The following is a 24,839-nucleotide window of genomic DNA, read 5'->3' on the forward strand; positions in this document are numbered from 1 at the left end:
TAAAGTTTTCAAATCATTTTAGTGGAGTAAAAGTACAATATTTGCCTCTGAGATGTAGTGGAGTAGAAATAAAAGTACTGAACATTGGAAATACTCCAGTTAAGTAAAAATACCTCAACATTTTACTGAAGTAGTCTACAGTACTTGAGTACATGTACTTAATTATTTTAAACCACTGATAGCTCTATATTCTGATAGTACTCGTTGCTAGAGTGTTTGTTCAGTCTTTATTAAACAGAAAATGCATTTTCAGGTGGAACTGGAACACTATAAAAAGTAAGTTGATAAATGCATGGGTACTCTCTCCTGATTGGCTGAAATGTTGTCACCTACCTGAAAATGTATTTTCTGTTTACTAAAGAGCTGGAAAGGGGACCCCCGTTACTTAACAAACACTCAATGATTATCAGAATAGTGCTTTAACCTTTTAACAAAAAACTGTTTGTTTTAAAAGGACAACTTTAGTTTTTTACAACCAAGGTTTATATTTTAGCTTGTAATTAAAGTAAATAAAAGATGAGTGTTATTTTTTTTTCATGTACTGCTTTCTACAGTTTTGGCAATTTTTGCGATATCTTTTACAGTGGGCGGGGGCATTCTGTCCGGTGGCTAAATATGCCTTTTTTACACAATAAAAAAGGTCCTGCGGTCTTTGATGGACAGATGTGAGTTATTGGGGGTTAGAAGAGCTACTGTACATAATAATAAAGAAAACACCGGGTTATTGTGTAAAAAAAATACATATTTAGCCACCGGACAGAATGCCCCCGCCCACTGTAAAAAAGATCGCGAAAAAAAAGATTGCTAAATCTATAGAAAGCAGTACATTTAAAAATGTTAACACTCATATTTTATTTACTTTAATTACAATCTAAAACATAAACCTTGGTTGTAAAAAACTAAAGTTTTCCTTTATTAACCAAAAAAATATAATTTACTCAAAGCTGCACTATATGTAACTTTCCTCTTTTACCCCGGATTTGCATGAACACGGTTTCCTGCGCAAGTGCTGACATTTTCACCATTGAGCTAGATAGAGCCGGCATGCTTGCTCGGGGGATACATTGAAACTTGACTATCAGGTCAAAATTTGTGTCAGATCCTGTGTCTAGTTGAGACATGACCTTTGACATAATGCAGGCTGCTTGGCTGTGAGAGAATGAAACAATCAGAATGGCCAGAAAAGAAAAGAAAAGAAAAGAAAAGAGAAAAAAAAGCCAAATGTAGCCAAATCATTACATTTGGCCCTAAGGTGAAGGAGTGAAAGTAAAAAAGTTAAAGAATCACAAAATGTACTGAAAACGCACGTTTCATTGTACAGTAACTATATGATTCACATTTATTCAAAAACTGACTAAAGCAAAAATAACTAAATGTTTGCTACCCACCGCGTGGATGCTGGCATAATTTGACCAGATTTGTTGCCATCTTCAGTCCCAGATCCTAGATAAAATAAACATGAATACATATCATAGTAAATAAGTATCTATGCCAAAGTAACAATGTAAACAATAATAAAATGAAAAGCAAATATTTATCCTCTTGACAATTTAAATCACAATTGTGGCACAGCTTCCTTAACGCACGGGCGCACGCACGCACGCACGCACACACACAGAGAGAGAGAGAGAGAGAGAGAGAGAGAGAGAGCTTCCAAACTGACCCAAATTCCCCAAAACAATATGACAGTCTGACATACATAGGAAGCTCCTCAATTGCAACAAACCAATACTTATTTACTTAAAACTACTAGTAGTTTGAAAGGCATTGCTGTGTGCTACACGTTTTCCAACAAGATTTTTGTATTGTTTTTTTTTTGCTTTCATTCTGCAACTGTCAATAAGCTTGAATAAATGGTTGCCTTTTTCATCCCACGATTTTTTTTTTGCACTACACTCCCTCTGCCAGCCTAGCGCCCTCAGCAGCCCTGAATAATGTATCATTGCTACCTTAAACACTTCGTAATCATCATCGATTCCGTCGCATCGTTCTGCATCGTGAAGTACAAATGGTATATTTCCTCTCATTACTGGCAACAGGTTAAATATCTGTTTAAAGAAAAGAGCATAGCAACAAAAAAACATATTAAATATAGCCGCAAGCAGCAATTGAGAAGTCCAAGCATAATACGGTAGCCTACTTTGTCCAAAACTGAGAAACCTAAGACTTAACAATAGTTATCATGAACTCAACAATGTGATTAGACAGTTTTACATACAGGATTTGAATCCATACATGTTTGCATTTCAGATCTATGCATGCACCACTAGGTTACCTGAGTCCAATGTATGTGGCAACGAAAAATGACCTAGTTATTTGACTCTCAACCTACAGGCTGTTCAAAGACCCTCCGTATACATCGGATGTGTTTATTTTGCGAGATTATCAGGAGGCAATTACGCAACGTATATTTTTTCAGAGCAAATAAAATCATCAACCCGAGTGAATGACGCATCACTAACATTTTGTTAGATGTCATAACACACCAGGAGCAACGTGAATAAACTATATGAAAATGTGGCGCAATTATTTCACATCAAAATGTATTTTGTTGATCTCGTTCAGTGTGCATGTACTCATAACACAATTTGAAAATAGCTGATTAACAACCTCACAACACGCTGCAATGCTTTTTCTTTTTCAAGAGTTTTTTTTATATATTTTGAAGACTTACAATTGACATTCTGCACAATGAGTATACTTTGACTTTTGATACTTTAATTACATTTTGATGCCAAATACTTTTGTACTTTTACTCAACAAAATGTTTACACCAGACTTGTACTTGTATTAGAGTATTTTCTACATTAAGGTCCTGATACTTTTACTTGTGAGTACTTCTTCCATCACTGCTTTCCACCACAGGTCATACCTTTTCTGCATCCAGCTGTTTGCCTGGCTCCTTGATGAGCACACTCTGGTCGATGGCGCTGATTCCACACAGCGAGCCTGGCGTGGCTGACACCTGCAGAGTGTTCTGTTCTCCCGGGATGGCCGTGGACGGAGAGAACTCCAGAGACACCTGACATGTAAACGAAAACATGGCTTTGTGACGAGTAAGCCCACCACTCACATCCAAGCCATTCGGAACTGGAATGAGGACAAAGATCTTACCTCTCCCTTGCAAATATGGACATTTCTACTTATTCGCATTTTTCGTTGTTGACTTTGTGCTGTTATTATTTAGTCAAAAGCTCTTCTTAATACTTTTCATTTAAAAATATACATAAACCTACAGACAGACAGCATCCGCGTTCAGAATATAAGCAATAAGAAATATAGCAAAAATTGCAAAGTATGGCATTAATAAAAAAAATAAAAAAATGAGAAAAAAACAAACAAAAAAACATAAAAGGTTTAAATATGGGGATACAAGGTTTCATTCGGGCAGCAGTGATATGTCATTTGTCCTTATGCCCTTTAGTATCAGTATTAGTCTTGCTTATCTGGGTTTTATTTGCACACTATCCATGTAGCCTTGGGCAGGAGCGGCCTATAAGTCAGGAGCATATCCCTGCTCAAAAAGGCCTAAAGGAATCGAATTGAATCGAATTGAACTGAACTGAACTGAACTGAACTGAACTGAACTGAACACTTCATCTGGCCAGACTTGAACTGACCTCATTAGAGAAGCACTTTTCTGTGGTGAATTCTGCATGGTGAGCAATGATCCTCTCACTGGGGAGGACAGCATATGCCAGCACCTCCAACAATGGAGCCATATCTGGGCTGACCTCCAACTTCAAGGAGATCTCACCCTCGGTGACTGGAACCACAAAGCAATGTGAAGAGCAGAGCAGAGCAGAGCAGAGCAGAGGACACACTTGCTTGATATACAGACAGAGCCTCTCCGCCTTTAATATGTCTTTTTGCATGTTGTCTAAAAACATACTATGTACGGCAAGGTGTAATACCACGGGAAAACATGGGGGCTGTAATGATCCCCTGCACACATCTGTTCTGAACAGAAGTATAAATGGCCTATTAACCTCTTAGTTAACCTCTTAATTTATTATAAATAGACGACTAGATGTAGAAAAAATATATACTTTTTGTGTGTGTGTGTTGACTTTACCTGAAGAATGCAGCACTTGAACCGTTACAAGTCCTCGCTTGATAATAGCTGCTTTGGACAAAATCTGGAAACAAAATAGGCGAAAATATGGAATAGACATCAACACATAGTGCCAATATCAATTATATATAATATATCAATTACTGTATATATGGCTCAGAAGTCACACACACACCCGTTGTAACTGCCAACGTTAATGTAAATGATGCGAGCAATGCTTGGAAAGCTGTGTGTGCGTTTGTGCGTGTGTGTGTGTGTGTGTGTGTGTGTGTGTGTGTGTGTGTGTGTGTGTGTGTGTGTGTGTGTGTGTGTGTGTGTGTGTGTGTGTGCGTGTGTGTGTGTGTGTGTGTGCGCGCGCGTGTGAGCCACTCACCAGGTACATCAGGTCCACAGGGCCTGCAGGTTCTCCAGCTACAGTGTAGTGGATGGTGATGGCGGATGGTGGTCCATTGCAGAGCAGTGGTCTCTCCCCCTCCATCTTCTTCACCTCCAGTGAGCTGCCTGGCCTTCGGACCGACCAACGGTGTTGCCGCTCCACATAGTATGGTGTTCTGGCACTAGGGTATCTATCAAGCTCTGGTTTAGCACTAGCCTTTGTCACAGCAAAAAGCAAAAGAAAACATTTAATTCATTCATTATTTCTTTCATTCTTTCAATCTAGGGGTCATTTTCATGCTGGCTTGTGGTGGACATTTTTGTCAAAATTCTATTTTTTACAAATGAGTAATAATATTACCAGAAGAACACATACTGTAAAGAGCTATAGCCTTAAATCACCTTTACAGGTCTGTAACTCTGAGTGCACAAATGGAACCAAATGGACCCGTAGGCCATGAATCATGATCATGAACACCAGAGCATCTCCCCACCTGATTTTGTTGACCCACAGCCCTTTTATCTAGAGCAAACAGTAGTCAAAACTTACCACTTGCACACAGGCTATCTCAAAATCAGTCCTGTCTGTGACCTACATTGACGGTGAGGTCTCACTGTCCCTATCAATGTGGTGGAACACTGTCGCTGACTTACTGTGAGCGTGTCCCTTGTTGGCGTGTTGAACGAGAAAGCGGCCACACCATCACTGTCAGTTTTGAGGTTCAGTATGTTACGTGCTGGCTGTCCTCCACCCTCTTCAAATATGTACACCATCATGTCGGGAATGGGCATGTTATTCAAGTAGCGTGCTTTGACCTGTCGGACATACAAAATAACAGCTAACACTTGCTCATAAGGTACCCGTAATTAAGCGTTAACCCATTAAGACCTAAATCCTAACATTTTTTTTCAAGATTTTTCAAAAATAGCAGATCTACAAGCTCATAGCGCAGCACTCGGTGCCGCGCTATGAGCTTGTATATCTGCTATTTTTCAATAGCCAAAGAAATCTAAAGTGACACAGATGCGTTCCTGGTCTTAATGGGTTAATTACGGGTACCTTATGAGCAAGTGTTAGCAAATAACATCATATAGAATGCACTATGACCAGAGTCAGGAGTGTAGAACTGCACTGAATCGATAGGTGGAAAATCGTAATATTTGGACTTACTTTTCCTTCGATCACTGATTGCCCCTCATACACCTTGGATGTCACATACATAAAGGAAAGTTCTCCAGTAGCATAAGAGATATCGATCACTTTCCCTTGTGGACGTATAACACCTGTGGACAGTGGTGGAAAGCAACTAAGAATACGTATACTCAAGTACTGTGCTTGTACTGTAAGTTCAATTTTGAGGCACTTTCCCTTTACTAAAGTATGTCCAATTTTTAATATACTTTGTATTTTTACTCCACTACAATTATTTGAAAACATTAGTCACCAGTTACTTTGTAGATTTTGATTATTATTACAACACATATATTAACCACTTCAGCCCGACAGTATACTTTGGAAATGTGAAAATAGCTGATCTACAAGCTCACAATGTGTCGCGTTGCGACGTGTTGTGAGCTTGTAGATCTGACATTTTCAAAATATTGTACATACATTTTAGACATAATGTCTAAAATATCATGATAACGTGTTAAACAGTCAAACTGTCAAAACTTTTACTCAAGTACATTTTGATTACCGAACTTTCACTTGTGACCGAAAGTTTCTACATTGCAGTATTGATACTTTTACTTAAGTAAAAACTGTGAGTAAGACTCTCCATGTCACTTCAGTGTTAGAAACATCTTATCATTCTGATGAGCTATACATGAGGTTGAAGCTGAAGCTCACGGCTTCATTGTTTGCTTGTAACGGTTCCATCGGTGTGAAGACTTGCCTGTTCCATCTTCCTCTACTTTAGCATTGAGGTGCAGATGATCCTCAAGATCATCAGATCTTTGGTCAAGTCCGGTGAACGTGGACATTTTGAAAGTAAAGCTGGCACAGCCGCTCTTGTCCGTCTGTACAATATACAAAGAAAAGAAGAAAAAACACTCAATAAGTGAGGAAGAAATTATTAGTCGATAACCGCATGGCTTGGAGTTGATTAGAGAGAGAGAGGGGGGGGGGGGGGGGATAGACAGACAGACAGACAGACAGACAGACAGACAGACAGACAGACAGACAGACAGACAGACAGACAGACAGACAGACAGACAGACAGACAACATGCCATGTCACCTGTTTACTCTCTTTATGACAGGGTGCAGTAATACCAGGGATGTCCTCTGGGTGTTCCGGGGTGAACGAAAGGGGGATAAAAACGCCTTTTTGAAGTGGCCGGCACAGCTCCACTTCTGCCTTACCAGGCACAGGATGCCCATAGGTATACCTGATGAAGTAAGGAGTAAAAATAACTGTATGAAAAAAGGGGCCGTTCTATAGTAGTCCGACGGATTAAAAAAAGCTTAGTGTGAGGTTAGGGTTAGGCTTAGGCTTAGTTATACTGCGTGCCAGGTTAGGGTTAGGGTTAGTTGGTACTTCGGAACAATGGGCCGTTTAACTAATGACATAGCACATATGAAAAGGGAATGTCCTGAATGCATTTAATCCTTTTACCCATGCTAGAAAATATTTATTTCAACAGCATATTTAAAAATATATATTGAATATACTCAAAATATACCGTATGTTGCCCCATGTCTACTCTAAAATAAATGTAGCCGTTTCCATATTTCTGGAAACATAAGTTTCCATTCTGTGTGGGGAAGCTCAATGTTTTATCTCAAACCCTCAAGAGAAAATGGGGGGAAAATTAGTGGACCACAATGGAAATACGCCCTTGGGCTTTATTGTGTTTTTATCCTCAGAGATGATACTGTATGTCAGGAAAGTGATACTATACGTTATTTTTTATGTAATATCATCAAATAAAATCGATCGATCAATCAATCAATCAATCAATCAATCAATCAATCAATCAATCAATCAATCAATCAATCAATCAATCAAATGACCAACTACAGAAACATGCAAAGAGAAGTTCATGTATCATACTGTACTTTGCACAAACTTCAGCTGTGAATTCATCTTCTTCAATGCTTATCTCCTCACGTGCTTCTATGGTTACATCAAATTTTGGCAAAACTGGGAGCAAATTATAGTTGTTAGAATGCTTTATCATGATAATAACGCAATACAAAGGAATATTATACATATTTCTATGTATATATAGTTTATATATTCTTAAAATATTATATATTATATGTGAGACATGATTCAGTATAGAAAAAAAGGAAATTTGAAGATATTTTTCTTAATTCTTGAGATGAATTGTATTCTTGTGCTCCTCTGAGCGCAGATCTCCATCATGTCAGGTTGGCTACCCAGGGCACTGCAAAAGGGTAGCCAGTTCACGACTTTAGATATAGTTTTGGACAGGAGTTTGCAGGAGTAAAAGGTGTGTTTAAAAAAACGACAACAAAAAAACAACGCAAAATGGTGGAAAATGTTGTCAGCCAGAAAGGGGCGTGCCTATATGGGGAGCTTTGACACGAGCCAAGGAATTCAGGGAAAAGTGTTTTTGAGTGTACAACCTATTGTTCAAGTGTTATGCTAAAACGTGAAGTGGCCTGTTACAGCGCCATCATGAGGCTGATTTGAAACATTTGGGGGGTGGAGGTTCTTCCTTGGCCTATACAGGCAGTGGGTGTGTTAAGTTGCACGCCAGATCCAACAGTATCAGAGATTCGCTGCTCACTGCAGGTGGACACACAGACGGACACAGACACACGGGGGCAACAACATAATCTCTGCCTCGTGGCCGTTCCGGCCTGGTGGAGATAACAATTGCAATTTTAGGCTTATAGTTTGGCTACTCAGAGTGCTGCATATTTCTCCCAAATGAAAATGCAACCACTTACCGTATGTCTCCACCTTGAAGGAGTGATCTATTCTCTTGTCACCAATCTTAACAATAACTTTGTAGGTTCCGTCGTGGGCCTCGGGGTTCAATGAGTAAGACCTCTGCAGAATTGTCCCATTAGATCTGTGGTTCAGCCACTGTCCTATCCGGTTACCATTAGCATCCTGCTCAAACAGAGGAGAGGAGAGGAGAGGAGGTGGGTCAGATTGCCATAATTAAAGTGATTTTTTTAGACTGGAATGACATTTATCAGAATCACGTCGCAAATGAGTAAGCAGTGGAGAACCGATCTGAACATTTCAAGATCCATGTAGGTCACCGGTTGGCTTAATTATCTTAAGTTTGTTACACAGCCTTGGTGGAAGGCTCGATCCTGATTTGTCAATCACATCTTTTTTTTTTTTGAACACTTTGTTTTTATTTTTCATTTTTATACATAAGATACAGGTAAATAGTCGTATATATGACAACTTGTTTGTCAATCACATCTTAATCTCTCAAGAACAGATCCAGCGCAGATCCATACTTAGTGAAAAACAGCAGAGGGCGCTGTTTTTCCTTTTTATTTGACGATGGGCTCCCAGATTGATCACATCTTTATGCTATGAAGAACAGATCATTGCTATGGATGGAGCACACCTGAATCAATCAATCAATCAATCAATCAATCAATCAATCAATCAATCAGTGGTGCTTGTTTTTTACCGTTTTCAACATGGCAACCATGCAAACAAACACACAAAGCGGTGTGTTTGTTTGCATGGTTGCCATGAGTGTGTATGTTCAACACTCATTATCCATAGCATAGTTGATAGCTACATGTCTGATTGGATGCTTGTAAAGAAAAAATAAGAAAAATAAAACTGCATTTAGTTTAATATTTTGTAACTGCATCGCTAGGAAGTAAGGAAACAATCACTCTTTGTAGACTGAACTATTCCCAGGTGGATTTAACAGTATAACGTGCACCATTCATCACTGTATGACTATGAACAACAAAGTAGGTTGCATTCAAATGTGTGGTGGGAATTGATACAGTATGTTTACTGCAATGTATGTCTTACCTCAATCACCACAGTGTTGTACTACAAGAAGGAAAGACAACAAAAAGCATATATGTTGAACAGGAAATCCTTCTCTCCATCACTCTTACTATCACATAGTATACACTCAATGAAACATATTCATGTTTACACAGTGATATGATCGGTATAAAAGCATACTATGTGGTCATCTGATCTTTTTTTTAAAAATATTATTATTATTAAGAGGTAATAGGCAATAACAGGGGTCTCTCTGTCTCTCCAGCTCCTTCATAAACTGAAAATACATTTTCAGGTGGGTTGCCAGTTTCAGTAGAGAGTAGCCATTTATCAGCTTCAAATGTTTTGTGTTCCTGTTCCAATTCTGTCTGCTCAGTTCTTTGTGTCATCACTTATAATTTCACTTGTTTATCCTAAGAGTTCTCTATCCTGAATGGCTAAAACCGATATTCCGACCTTTTACTAAAGATCTGGAGAGACGGGGAGAGCCCTGTTACTGAACACTCAATGTTATCAGAGTATGAAGCTATTTAACACTTATTTAAAGAAACTTATCGTTAACCCATTCAATCTCTGTCATTTTAGATTGCTTTGGCTATTCAAACATAGCAGATCTACAAGCTCATAGCGCGGCATGAGCTTGTAGATCTGCTATTTTTTGAACAATCATGAACATGTGTGCAAATATTTGATTTTTTTCTCTTTTTTTAAGCGGACATTTGCAACTCAAATCTTTGACTGAAACGAAATATTTTACAGATGTTCGCTTTGAAAAAAATATATATATTCCAAGATTTGCAAAAATCTTCACGATAAAAAAAAATAAAAAAATAGCCAAATAAATCTTAAAATGACACATACTGATGGATCAGTCAATGCACATGCTATCAACGTATCCCAGAAGAGAAAATACAGGCAGTATATGAATAGAAAAGGTGGATTCAACAGACCACTGGACTTCATTGCTTGAACGGAGTAATGAGTCGCATAATACTTCAGAAATAAACCTTTGATAGCTTCTCCTCCTCATGAAAGTTTGGTTTTGTGCTATTCCTGGTCTTAAAGGGTTAATGTGTACAGTTTTGTGTTGCTTGTGTGACACAAAACAACTCAACAACAGCTCTCAGCTTTGATCTATCATTGTGGCTCAACAACACTGCGATGAAACGTGCTTCTTTGTGTAGAACTCACCAGCTCATTCACAGGCCGGAACTTGGTGTCCATGGTGACCACTCTGAAATTCACTGCAGTAAAATGACATTAGACATGATATGCTCATCTATGACACATGAAAGAAGACAGTGGTGGAAAGTAACAAAGTACATTTACTCAAGTACTGTACTTAAGTACAATTTTGAGGTACTTTCACTTTACTGGAGTATTTCCAATTGTCTATACTTTTACTTCTACTCCACTACATCTCAGAGGCAAATATTGTACTTTTACTCCACTACACTTATTTGAAAACTTTAGTTACTAGTTACTTTGCAGATATAAATTATTACATTATAAAACATACATTATCCACTTTAGCCCTATTTTATACCTAGGCTATTTGAAAATAGCCGATCTACAAGCTCACAACACGACGCGTTGTGAGCTTGTAGTTTATGTAGAATTTCCATTCTGTAATCGCTTTCAAATCTAACTAAATCATACAAAATCTGTATCGGTGGTGGTTGAATTAAAAGTTTAAGCACCATTTCGTCAATGTTATACTGCATATGTCACACTATATCAAACAAAGGGTTACCCGTTTGTCCTGGGAGGTATAATGGTTTATCCGTTTGGATGAATGTCATGGGTTTGTAGGATTTGAACATGATTGTCCTTTCTTCCGTGGATTGGAATGTTTGACCTTGGACGACCACCTGAAGGCTCTGCACTTCCTCCCTCTTCACTGCTGGTGCCTACGATGGACACAGAAGTTTCAAGTTAACAAGATAAGGATTGACAATCTCTTAATCCAGTAGGGCCGAGAACACATCTGTGTAACCACTTACACCAATATTTTATACTTTTAGCTATTTTTGAAAAATTGTGCAAATATTTTGATATCAAAAGGGAGCTTTTTCTGCGCCAGCGCACCTGGAAGAATCTGCAGAGGTGGAATGGTTTGTCGGAGGTCTCCTGGAAGATAGTCATTCCGGAGAGAGAGATGGTCATGGTCACAGTCTCCTTGAGCTGCAGAAAATCCACACAGAACTTGGCCTCAGAGCCCGCCTCCAGAACTGCAGGAATGGCAACCATGTATTGCCTATAATCACAAACAAATGTCATGTTTAGGTAAATGTTACGGTAAGGTACATTTTAGTTATATTAGCGCCTTTCAAAACAAATGTTGCGAGGTGCTGTACAAAATATCACATTAAATAGCATGAAAATAAATGGAAGTTAAAAACAAAACAGTTAAAAATACATAACAAGTGCTTGCAAAACAAGTGGGTTTTAGCAGCTTTTTAAAGGCATCAACTGACTCTGCATTTCTTATTGGACTACGATCTCACAACTCGTCGCATTGTGACACGTTGTGAGCTACTATATATCGGCTATTTTGACTGTTTTCACATGTTTAAAAAATGTATACAAATAGAATGATTTTGGACATACACGGTTGGTTTCCACATGACAGCAACAATATCTACATTCTCCCTGATTCTGCGAGAGTGGTATTGCTCTACAGCTGTGTGCTATGGTGGTGGTGGAAAGAAACTAAGTACATTTACTCAAGTACAGTACTTAAGCTCCTTGTTGATGTATTTTAACTCTACTGCAGTATTTCCAATTTTCAACTCTTTCACCTCTACTCCACTACATCTCAGAGGCAAACATTGTAGGCTACTATTACTCCACTACAATTATTTTCAAACTTTAGTTACAAGTTAAGTTGCAGATGTTGATTATTATTATTACAAAACATACATTAACCACTTCAGCCCTACATAATACTTTGGCTATTTGAAAATAGCCGATCTACAAGCTTGTAGATCTGCTATTTTCATTTAAAGAAAACTTGTGAAATGACCACCACTGTACTTACGGCCTTGCTGCTGCTTGACCGGTGCATATCCAGGTGAAACAGGCAGATAGAATCCATGTCCATGTCTGAACCCTACAGCGATCCATGACCGTGGTTGGTCAGACCCAGGGACTGTCTCTGTTAAATACATTCTGTCCCATCTGAGGCCCCTCCTCCACACACACACACACACACACACACACACACACACACACACACACACACACACACACACACACACCTATTTATATGTCACAGGTCAATGTCACAGGTCAAGCACATTCCTCGAGAAAAAGGGAGAGAAGCAGTCGCATGCTTCGAGCAGAGAGCAGCAAACGGCCTTTTCCTGAGGGGGAGGGGCGGGGGGGAGACCCTGTGGTGAGCGCAGTCAGAGAGCACAGAAGTCTAATACTCAAGGCACAGATGGCTGTAGAGTAACATCTTGTGGAGTTTCAATCATGTTACTATAGCATCCCAGAAATATAAAGCTTATAATCCATATCGCCTGTTCTCTCATAGTTTAAGGTTAACAGCCGATTGATACGTAGCCAATCTCATGCGCACTGCATTGCTGTTAAATACCAAAACACTCGCCCCAAAACAGAAAACACAGTCGCCCCGGGCAAATCCAGCGGTAGGCTATTCACCTGGTATTCTTAAACGTAACCTCAGTAAACTATGCCTAAACCTAACCTTATTTCTGAACGTAACCTCAGTAAAACGGTGCCAAAACCTAACCTTATTCCTAAACTTAACCTCAGTAAAACTATGCCTAGCCCTAAACGTATTTCTAACCTTATCCTCAGTAAAACAAATACAAGAAAATGGGGGTGAGTGTGTTTTGGGCCGAGTCTTCTGGACCGTTGTCTGTGTGGACTGTGGAGCATGTTTATGGATATAATCTGCGGGGACAGGCGCTATAAAGTCGGCGAAATGCACGCGACGCGTCTTTTTCTTCGCCTGTTCTCTCATAGTTTAATGTTAACAGCCGATTGAAACCGAAAAATGTAAATTGGAACGTCTCTGTGTGGACTGTGGAGCATGTTTATGGATATAATGTGCGGGGACAGACGATATAAAGTCGGCGAAATGTTCTCTGTCTATCGGCAACATAGCAGAATGCACGCGACGCGTCTTTTTTTTTAACATTCCTACCCAGATGTAGAGGAATATCTAATTTTGAATTAACACTATGAGTCGAGGGTTATACTAAAAAAAAGAACTCCACAAACAAACATGAACAATATTCATACAAAAGTTGCTGTCACTGATGATCTATGATGATATACATGGGACACAACCTTCTTGCCCTGATCACATTGACAAAAACAAACAATCTTTGCAACAATCTTGCAAGACTCTCGTAGATGTATTTTATCGATTTTGAAATCCTTTATGTCTACGAGAGTCTTATCTACCACCCCCCCCCCCCCCCCAGATTGCCCTGAAATGTCAGCTCTAAAGCCCGTACTTCTCCAAATATGTACACATGCTAAATATAAGGTGCTTACCCCCTTGCCCCAAATGTTAACTCGGTGTCTGTTGTGTTTGTGTAATGTATTAGTCCATATCTTTCAATAAAGAAGTGTTTTGTTCCCCTCTGTGGCCGAACGCCATTTCCCCCCCTCGTTTACTTCCTGTTTACATTTAGTGTGATTAAGGATTTCACCGGATGCGCCCCGTCACGACCGTCCATTGGGAACTTCCGACAGAATTGGCCACAGACGGGATTAAAACACTTCTTTATTGAAAGATATCGACTAATACATTGCACAAACACGCCTTACACTGAGTTAACATTTGGAGCAAGCGGGTAAGCACCTTATATTTAGCATTTGTACATGTTTGGTTGGAGAAGTACAGTCTTTGGAGCTGACATTTCAGGGCAATCAAAGTTAGGTTTCGATCGGACATTTACTTTGTTCTGCGCTGTATCGAGTACCGAAAATAGCCGATCTACAAGCTCACAACTGCCTCGCGCTGGGACGCGTTGTTGTGAGCTTGTAGGTTAGCTATAATTATTTGCAAGCTTTACTGGAGATGTGGCGTTTAGAGAGGCAAGGAAATACAAATAAATGAATTACATCTGGACCCCCCCCCCCCATGGTAACTAAATAATGAACAGTCCCTAACAGCATACACTTCCATTACACTTCCATTACCCCCCCCCCCCCCCCCCCCATGACAGTAGCCTACATTTAGGGCCCAATACAGCATATTTGAATACATTTAGGAGTAAATGACAGACTTCTTTGAGAGCTCTCCCATGCTCAGTGTTGCCATGTCCTCTAATTATAAGCGACATTGCCCTTGTTTTTCTGTGAAGGTACTTGTAAAGACTGAAGGTTGGGCTTTGCCCCTGTTTCTAAAACGTTGTTGATATTTGGCATGAGTTATTTGTTGATAGCTTGTAGATCTGCTATTTTCTACTACCACCACCACCACTAGCAGTGGTGGAAAGTAACTAAGTACATTTACTCAAGTACTGTACTTAATTACAATTTTGAGGTATTTGTACTTTACTTGAGTATTTCCAATTTCCAATACTTTTACTTCTACTCTACTACATCTCAGAGGCAAATATTGTACCTTTACTCCACTACAATTATTTGACAAATTAGTTACTTTTCAGATATAAATTATGATATTATGAAACATACATTAACCACTTTAGCCCTATATATATATATATATATATATATTAGGGATGTCCGATATTATCGGCCTCCCGATATTATCGGCCGATATTAGCATAAAAATTGATATCGGGAAAATATCGGTATCGGTTTTTGAAAAAAAACATTTTTTTTATTTTTTTTTTATTTTTTTTTTGCTTTATAAATAAGTTACAGGAGTTCTTACTGTATATGGTGTGTGTGATATGAAATTTGAGCTTACCCTAATCACAATAATCCCCGCATATATCGGTATCGGTTGATATCGGTATCGGTAATTAAGAGTTGGACAATATCGGTATATCGGTTATCGGTAAAAAAGCCAATATCGGACAACCCTAATACATATATATATATATATATATATATATATACTGTATATATATATATATATATATATATATATATATATATATATATATATATATATATATATATATATATATAATATATAATATATATATATATATATATATATACACACACACACACACACACACACACACACACACACACACACATATGATATCCATATTTATATTACTTATATAAATTATAAACATTTCTACAATCTCGAATTCTTCTTTCTTTTCACTTGCTAGCATCATTTGCTTCCACGCATTTCACTCGTTTCCATTTCCTATCCACTCATCTGCACTACAATCAGTTGCTCACATTCACATACATTCCCAAACTATGTTATAACTACCAATGCCAACCACATCAATCACCTACAACACCGAACACACCCACTTTAATATTGGATATGTTATCCAATTACTTCTTGTTTTGGGAGACTTTGGATCAAGAGGGCTTGGTTACACAAATATTTGCAAAACCAAGTTTGTATAGAACCCAGTGTGTTCCCAGTATTCCAACACTGATGACGTTCCCACTGCAATGGGTTAAAGATTGACATGTTTGATTCCAATTTCTTTACTTGGCCTATTTCATTGTCTCCGCCAGGTCGAAAGGTATGGCCGAGACTATATGTTGCACCCTGTCTGTCCGTCCGGCCTGCCAGTCCACCCTTAAGGCAAGTTTAATATGGGATTTTGATATAGGACGGTGAGGAAGTTCTATCACTGACGCTGCCCCGGTCGTAGACTCAAGTTCCATCATGTCCCTCTAACGTTGTCTTTTGACACGTCATAACGCTGATGTCATCACATCGTCGCATGAATGTAGATGCTGACGCATTACGGTCTGTCGGGCGTAGACGATATACACCATATGAGGGTGTGATCCTGTGAAATGCACATAATTATACAGTATGGAGGGGCACATGATATGGAGTCAAATGAACAGATCGGCGGAGCGATCTGTGCAAACCCTGAACCTCTAGTTTGAATAAAGTTGTTGTATGAAAAGATATGCTGATTTTCATATTTTCTTTTCTGGTAGCTTTGTACATTGACATGAGAAGCTGACCCGTTTTCAGCTGCGGTTAGTGGCCGTACATTGGTTGTTTTTATTAATGCCAGGAATGCTAGTTGTGATACAAATATCTACGTGCAAATTCCTACACGGCATTGGGATGATGGATTTTGTTTTTCTTTGTGCTTTGTCATGACATAATGCTGCTTCCCACATAGCAAAAAAGACCTGGCAAAGTTATGGCCCGGATCATGCTGTTTGTCATGGCCCACTCGGAGCAATGGTCTATACCCCCTGGTCTGGCGCCAGATCGGTTTGCCAGAAGCTCAGACATACATGAACCGTATATGGGCCAGCTGTAAAGGGCCACACTGTGCTGACCCAGTGATGAGCCAGAACATAGCAAAAAAGACCTGGCAAAGTTATGGCCCGGATCATGCTCTTTGTCATGGCCCACTCGGAGCAATGGTCTATACCCCCTGGTCTGGCGCCAAATCGGTTTGCCAGAAGCTCAGACATACATGAACCGTGCATGGGCCAGCTGTAAAGGGCCACACTGTGCTGACCCAGTGATGAGCCAGAACAGTGTTTCCACTGCTGGCCCAAACATGGGTCGCCAGAACAGGGCCTGAACAGTGTTTCCACAGCTGGCCCAGACATGGGTCACCAGCACAGGGCCTGAATAGTGTTTCCACAGCTGGCCCAGACATGGTTGGCCAGCACAGGGCCAGAGCACTGTGTCCATACTTGGCCTAGGCATGGTTGGCCAGAACTAGCCCAGAACAATGTGTCCATAATTGGCCCAGATATGGGTCACCAGCATAGGGCCAGAACACTGTGCCCACAGCTGGCCCATACATTTGCCAGGACAGGGCCAGCTGTGGACATAATGTTCTGGCCCAAAGCTGGCAAAGTTATGGCCCGGATCATGCAGTTTGTCATGGCTCGCTCGGAGCAATGGTCTATACCCCCTGGTCTGGCGCCAGATCGGTTTGCCAGAAGCTCAGACATACATGAACCGTGCATGGGCCAGCTGTAAAGGGCCACACTGTGCTGACCCAGTGATGAGCCAGAACAGTGTTTCCACTATGGAAACAGGAGCACCTATGAAAAAAGTCAACTGTAGAAGTTAAGATGGGGTGTGACAAAGGTCTTATTTAGGGGGGGGTTGTGCTTTAGTCAGGCTCTCTCCTTTAATCAAGCCATACTAAATGCCATACACAGGCTATAATTGACTAAGATAAAATAAAAACAAGCATAAAGTTTTCTGCTTTTTTATTATTAAACTGCAAACCATGTGAGGCAAATGCGTGTATGAACAATGCAGTCAACATTTGGAATATGTGAACAATGCAGTTAACAAGAAACTGTAAACTGAAAAAAAAAGTAGTGCTTTTTTGCTGAAGTGACGGTCCTCCCTCGCCAAAATTTAACTCACAGAATTTGACGTTCTGAGTCAACAAATCTCATCATGTCCATTATACATTTCCGATGTGACAACTGTGAGTCACAAAGAACTGTACCAGGAGACCCTCATCCACGTAGCTCGCACCTCCCTCAGAACCAAGGTTCACGCAGAGATGGCAGACCTCCTCCACGAGGCTGTTGTAGATGCTGTTCTGGCCATTGTCAGAACAGAACTGATGAGATCCGAGTCCTGAAATCAAAGCAAACATAAGAATGTTGTTCTTTAGTCAAGTGGCTTAATTATTGGTAAAATAGTAAATAAATAAAAACCTGTGTAAGAAAAGAGGGGGGAAAACGCAGCATCAAAGTAAATTTATTATTTAGGCTTGTATACCCAAGGGATGCGGTGACCTAGTGGTTAAGAGGGTCAGGCTTGTTACCGAGAGGTTCCCAGTTCGACTCCCCAACACGACACTAGGTATGAAAATCACCGGGTGATTAACAATCCTGCAGGGTCTGGCAAGAAATAAGTTACTGCAACTTAGTCCAAACCCTGGGTAAATAACGATTTCTTCCTCTTCCTCTTCCCAGGAGTATTTATTTTTCTATGTAAAAAGAACTTTGTATGTACTTTATAAATAAAGCACTTAAAAACTTAAGCTAGTGATGGTACACCATATTATCAATATTGGCAGACATCTTAAGTAGTATATTAAAACACAATTCCTACATACTGTAGGCTATATGGGGGGGGGGGGGTAAGTAATTTTTGGTGGTGCTACCTACTGAAAAGTTAAGTGGCACCAGTGAAAAAGTTACGTCTGGAGCCGTGACCCCATCCCAGAACTAACTGTATCTACGTAAACACACCATGTCTTTCTAGACAAGACTCACTCTGCATTGGAGCTCCTTCACATGCGCCTGTCTCTGTCTCTTCTGCCCCCACCTCCACCTGACGCTGAAGCCCTGAAATCAAAGCAATCATGAGAATGTTTCTTCAGTAATGTGTCTTAATTATCAGTGCAACGGTAAATAAAACCGCAGTAAGGAAAAATAAATCCATTTTGTTTAGAACAAGAATTTGGAACTAAAGATGAGATGTGGTCATGACCAAAAGCACAAGGTCACAGGTACAAGCATAGATATAAATACCTAGATGCCTCATCCGGCAATGGCCGATGGACATTCTCAGTAATTAGCATACATGGTCGGCATTTTTGTTTCTTGGAGAAACTGGCCAATCACCGCGGGTCTTTCCCGTCACATGACAGAATCTACGGTGCGCTTGATGTGCTGCAGCACCATGCCCTGAGTGCACTGAAGAAACAACCCCAGAAGTCCCTGGAAAAACAAGGCTTTGATTGGCCTGTAGTGTCGCCGCCCATTGTAAAACAATAATGGATACTTCCGTGTTACTTCCTTGTAGCCGTCAAGGAAAATCTCATAAGGAAGTGTCATACATCACGTGGTTGCGTCCATAGAGATGCGCCATGACACTTTCGGTGGCATAACATCTACCAGAAGTTCAGTGAATACATTGCAGTGGATGAGAGCCTTCTGGACAGCTCGTATCAAACATTATTTTCTGAACGAATGCAACCTTTGTGTTTTGTCATGAGCTCAAAGACTGGAGTCCTCATGCACGCGCAGTCATTATCATACCTTCAGTGTAGAGTAGGCTATTATTTTAGAACACACCCCTCTAATTCCTCTTATTCTGATCAATCTGATTTTCTCATTTTCGTTGCAAGTTCAATATATTTCGCCTTCACATCTGCACAACTTGATGTAAAATTGTTTCTAAAACAGCCTGTTTGAAACAATTTGTCTATAGCGCCGCTGATACTGTACAGTATCAATTAGACTATCTTAGATTTATTCAATCATTTGACATTATATCTTAAAATCTATAGCCTAGTTTGACTATCGACCCAACACTAATACTGATGAGCTCAGCCACTTATCATTATTCTACTGATGCTCTGCGAAGAGATCAAACGTGACATGTTTAGCCTAGATGTTGGTCCGATCGTTAAAGTTGATATTTGAATTAAAACGTTACTTTGTTTAGCTGAACATAAGCTGGCATATATTGCAGCTGTTCTGCAAAAAGGAATGGTCAAAACTACCCAAAAATATGTGAGCCAAACTTGTGGAAACATATTCAAAAATACTTTTTTCAATAGGGCTGTAACATAAGAAAATGTAGGAAAAGTGAAGCATTCTGAATACTTTCCGGACTGACTGTACGTAAACACCCCATCTTTCTAGACAAGACTCACTCTGCATTGGAGCTGTTTGAGAACCCCCTGTCTCGGTCTCTTCTGCCCCCACCTCCACCTGACGCTGGAGACCTGAAATCAAAGCAAACATCAGAATGTTTCTTTAGTCATGGGGCTTGATTCTCGGTGCAACGGTAAAAAAATAAATAAATAAAATAAAATGCAGTAAGGAAAACTGGAGGGAAAAAAAAGAAAAAACAAATCCATATTGTTTAGAAGAAGAACTTGGAATTTAAGATAATTTAAGCTCAGTTATTAATGGCCAGACAAGACCCCTATTCCAGAATGAACTGTATCAATGTAAACACACCATCTTTCTAGACAAGACTCACTCTGCATTGGAGCTGTTTGAGAACCCCCTGTCTCGGCCTCTTCTGCCCCCACCTCCACCTGACGCTGGAGACCTGAAATCAAAGCAATCATGAGAATGTTTCTTTAGTAATGCGTCTTAATTCTCAGTGCAACGGTAAATAAAACAGTAAGGGAAAATAAATCAATTTTGTTTAGAACAAGAATTTGGAACTAAGGATGATGTGCTCTGTGCTGAAGTGTGGGTCATGACCAAAAGCATAAGGTCACAGGTACAAGCAGCCGAAATGAGTTCAGTCACCCGAAAGACTTGGAGTACTGCTACTGCTCACTTCTTTGTGTCATCATTTCCAATTTCACTTGTTTATCCTGTATGAGTCATCTCTGATTGGATAACATTGGTATCTGACCATAACATGCATGTTCTGTTTACTAAACACCTGGAGAGACAGGGAGACCCCTGTTACTGAACACTTCATAGTAATTATTGCCATCCGAATATAGATATGTTTATCTTTTAATAAACAAAATCACTTACTGCACAATTCTTTAAAAAATAGCAGTAGCTATAGAATAGCAGTGTTCCTTCATGATTGACTAAATTAGCTTCTCAATTCTATATTGTATGTCCCAGCAAAGTTGTTAGAAGCCAATTTAAGATAAGGGTTAGCATTAAACAATAAACAAAAAGGGTTTTGTGTGTGTGTCTTCCCCGAGTAGAACTGAAATTCTTACCAGTTGGATTTTGAGGTCGGGGCTATTTTGTAGCCGCTCCTCCAGGTTTTCTAGGGATTGGGTATCAGCTAATGGCAGCAGATTTGGTTCAACACCTATGAGAATGAGAAAAGCTTTATCACATCACAGGTTTGCAGGTGTAAAACAGTGGGTGTATTTCCATAAAGAAAGGGAAGAAGATGGAGCAAGGGGAAGAGAGAGAAGATACATTTTAAAAAACAACAATGCATCTACATATTTACACAAGAATAAAGTAACTTTATTCTTTTAAGCCTTAGTCAATTTAAGACATTTAATGAATAGAGTAACATCCTCGCCTTTATTCCAACAGTCGATTCATTTGTGGATTATACAGTGAGCTGCACGTTTTAATTTTTTTCCTCCTTTTTAAAAAGGCAGTGAGCTTGTAGATCGGCGGTAGTGACGTGGCGCATCTAGTGAAAGCCTGAATTACACAATTTACATGTAAATAGGAAGTAAACGAGGGGGGGGAATGGCGTTCGGCCACAGATGGGATTAAAGCACTTCTTTATTGAAAAATATGAACTAATACATTGCACAAATACTCTGGACACCTACTTAACATTTGGGGCAAGCACCTTATGTTTTGCATTTCTACATGTTTGGAGACATACAGCTCCAGGTTTTACCGGTGACATTTCAGGGCAAACTGGGGGTGTGGTCACTAAGACTCTCGTAGATACGAAAGTAAAAGTCAGATTTGATAAAATACATATACGATAGTCTTGATCTAAGGCTTTAGTGAAGCCACACTTTAGAGCGTTTGTCACCACGGTCCATATTTCAGCGACAGCATGCCTGTTGCTCACTCGCATCTAAACGCGGTGTGTGTGCGGTGCAGCGTAAATGAGTCACGCAGTCAAGTTAGATAAGTCCTGACAGATAGTCAAATACGTCTTTGATGATATATATGCCTTGTTTGAACGATTATTAGCACACCAAGGAAAAAGATAGCGCAGAGATGCAACAGAATCAACCAGATTGAACTTACTTGCTGTGAAAATAACAGCTGCTGATCAGACAGTAATGAACTTCTCCCATGCGCTGGAGTCATACAACCAATGACAATCACAGCCCTGCAAGGAAAGAAATGTTTGATTAACTAACAATACAGTATATTCAAACTCTAATTTTGTTTACAGTTGTCATATTACAATTCACCTTAAAATAAGTTATAAGTCTATATCATATCAGTGGTTCTCAAAGATTTCCATGTCAATTGTATTTGGCTTCAGATTTGAAAAGGTTGTGCGCCAAGGAACCCCACAAGAGAAGTGTATTTACACCTGGAGGAACCATCTCTAGAAACCCACTTTAAGAACCAACACATTAAATGTACAGTGGTTCTCAGGTGGGGTTCAGCAGGGACCCTCAAGATTCCAAATGGACCCTTACAGGCCTTTAACTCTGAGAGTACCAATTGAACCAAATGGACCCTTACATATCTGTAACTGTGAGTGTACACATGTAACCAAATGGACCCTTACATATCTGTAACTGTGTACACATGTAACCAAATGGACCCTTACATATCTGTAACTGTGAGTGTACAAATGGAACCAAATGGACCCGTACAGGTCTGTAACTCTTACAGATCTGTAAGGGTCCATTTGGTTCCATGTATACTGTCAGTTACAGACCTGTCAGGGTCCATTTGGTTACATGTGTACACTCACAGTGTACAAATGGAACCAAATGGACCCTTACGTGTCAGTAACTCAAGAGTGTACCAATGGAACCTTACCTTTGACTTGCTTATTAAAAGTCCCCCCTGGCCTACAAAGCCCTGCAATATAAGTAAAATAAATATAGATTATTGAGGCAACTTCATGATAAACAGTAGAAAAGGCCACACACCTATGTATTCTATATACAAAAGGCAAGATACTTTTGTTTTAATAGCATGTTGTCTTTTAAAACGTCCAAACAAACGGTTTGTGTTTACAAGGAAATACCTGTTACACTACAGGCTAACTAACCAACAGAATCTTACATTATGTGCAGCATATGTTGAGTCACAACGTTATTTCTCAACCATTAATGTTCAGACGTGATCTAAATAATTATAAATGCATAAACATACCTCTTTTTGCTGTTCTGTGTTCTGTCGACGTCTCCCAAAGACAATCTCAGTCACAGCTGCTGCTGATTAGACCAGCTGTGCTGGTTATCCCATGCGCTGGAGTCATGCAACCAATGAGAGCACAGGACACGGGGGTGTGTTCTGAGGGACGACCAATGAGCGCAGGTTTTATCGGTTGTCAGGGAAACCATCACGACCAATCACCGCAGGCTCTTGTCTCTCAGGCAATGGGAATAGAGTTGGAGGGTTTTCATTTTTTGGCATCAAAATATACTTCAGTACTCAAAGTAAAAGTACTCATTATGCACAATGTCCCATTTTACAAGTTATCATGTGTATAAAATCCTTTGGAAATAGCAGATCTACAAGCTCACAACGCGTCACAAAGCGATGTGTTGTGAGCTTGTAGATCACAGTGGTGTAAAGTTAATAAGTGTATTTACTCACTGTACTAAAGTAACATTTTTAGGTATTTTTTTTTTACTGGAGTATTTCCCATTCTCAATACGTTTACTTCTACTCCACTACAACTTAGAGACAAATAATGTACTTTTACTCCACTACAATTATTTGAAAACTTTATACTTAGTTACTTTGCAGATATAAATTATAATGAAAATAGCAGATCTACAAGCTCACAACGTGTTGCATTGGCGCCGTGTTGTGAGCTTGTAGATCTGCTATTTTCAAACATTTTAGTACTTTTACTATTGATACTTTAAGTATTTTGATGCCAATACTTTTGTACTTTTACTCAAGTAACAATTTGAACACAGGCCTTTTACTTATAACAGAGTAAAAGGCTCTGTCATGTCATTTAACTGGGTACCCCTGGAACCCCCTCAACCCAGTTTGAAGGGTCCTTGATGATCTGCCTTACTTTTTACTGCATGTAGAGACACATATTGGTGTGGTGGGTGATTTCGGTAGCTTTATTGTTTAATGATTCTTGTGAGTTGTTGTTTTTAACTTTTTTTGTGATGTGTTGAATGTGAGAACTGATTCAATACTGTTAAACTGTCCTTGTTATTAAAATCATTCAGACAGGAGGAACATGCGCTTTTGGGTCTTATACTGACACTCAGCTTCAGGGAGAACCATGCATGTCCACAAGTGGTCAGAGAGCGCTTGTCACCTGCATATTTAAAGAATGACAGTCCATTGTTATTGCATGTGATTTTGTTTGTGTTTATGGAGAAGAGAATGTGGCAAGACACCCTGTGGGACCCCGGTATTTAAAACAATATTACAGGATGTCAAACCATTACATGCTGGAGTCTGTCTGAGTTACAGACCCATGTGGAAACCCCTCAAAGGAGGGTTTTGAGTTTTGATTTATTCATAGTTGACAGCCAATCAGGAGTCCAGTCCCACATGTGTGGGTTCTCAAAGCCTGTTATGGAACAGGTGTTCAAACTCTGAGTCATGTGTCATTTTTTACAGAGACAGCCGTGTTGCAGTGCCGTTTTGGAGTATAAGAATTACATATTTTCATAAGGACTTTGTTGCTTAGCT

General features: G+C 39.6%; 2 protein-coding genes across 3 annotated transcripts in view; both read right to left on the reverse strand.

Moving 5' to 3' along the window:
* Window positions 1-11,666, reverse strand: part of LOC311054535 (alpha-2-macroglobulin-like) — a gene marked incomplete at both ends in the record, with an annotated part of 30,395 nt that extends 18,729 nt beyond the window's left edge. The window contains 16 exons of the mRNA XM_084070547.1: window positions 1,389-1,443; window positions 2,031-2,048; window positions 2,873-3,022; window positions 3,621-3,766; window positions 4,076-4,139; window positions 4,449-4,667; window positions 5,105-5,266; window positions 5,622-5,734; window positions 6,346-6,469; window positions 6,690-6,840; window positions 8,186-8,207; window positions 8,372-8,537; window positions 9,438-9,458; window positions 10,608-10,660; window positions 11,170-11,326; window positions 11,505-11,666. Of these exons, the coding sequence (XP_083926673.1) occupies window positions 1,389-1,443; window positions 2,031-2,048; window positions 2,873-3,022; window positions 3,621-3,766; window positions 4,076-4,139; window positions 4,449-4,667; window positions 5,105-5,266; window positions 5,622-5,734; window positions 6,346-6,469; window positions 6,690-6,840; window positions 8,186-8,207; window positions 8,372-8,537; window positions 9,438-9,458; window positions 10,608-10,660; window positions 11,170-11,326; window positions 11,505-11,666 (1,783 nt within the window). The remainder of the gene's footprint in view (window positions 1-1,388; window positions 1,444-2,030; window positions 2,049-2,872; window positions 3,023-3,620; window positions 3,767-4,075; window positions 4,140-4,448; window positions 4,668-5,104; window positions 5,267-5,621; window positions 5,735-6,345; window positions 6,470-6,689; window positions 6,841-8,185; window positions 8,208-8,371; window positions 8,538-9,437; window positions 9,459-10,607; window positions 10,661-11,169; window positions 11,327-11,504) is intronic.
* Window positions 11,667-17,753: 6,087 nt separating this feature from the next.
* On the reverse strand, window positions 17,754-23,397 carry LOC311055907 (uncharacterized protein). Of its 2 annotated transcripts, XM_084072174.1 has the most exons (8): window positions 23,325-23,397; window positions 22,986-23,027; window positions 22,233-22,317; window positions 21,221-21,315; window positions 20,509-20,580; window positions 20,177-20,248; window positions 18,789-18,860; window positions 17,754-18,144 (listed from the first exon to the last, which is right to left on the reverse strand). In XM_084072174.1, the coding sequence occupies exons 5-8, from the start codon at window positions 20,513-20,515 to the stop codon at window positions 17,966-17,968; spliced, it is 330 nt and encodes a 109-aa protein (XP_083928300.1). In that variant the 5' UTR covers window positions 20,516-20,580; window positions 21,221-21,315; window positions 22,233-22,317; window positions 22,986-23,027; window positions 23,325-23,397; the 3' UTR covers window positions 17,754-17,965. The 2 variants fall into 2 exon arrangements, with proteins under 2 accessions (XP_083928300.1, XP_083928299.1); XM_084072173.1 differs by having other exon boundaries at window positions 20,177-20,580.
* Between the last annotated feature and the right edge of the window lie 1,442 nt (window positions 23,398-24,839).

The sequence above is a fragment of the Gymnoscopelus microlampas genome, assembly GCF_963454915.1.
Source record: "Gymnoscopelus microlampas genome assembly, chromosome: 11".
Taxonomy (NCBI): Eukaryota; Metazoa; Chordata; class Actinopteri; order Myctophiformes; family Myctophidae; genus Gymnoscopelus; species Gymnoscopelus microlampas.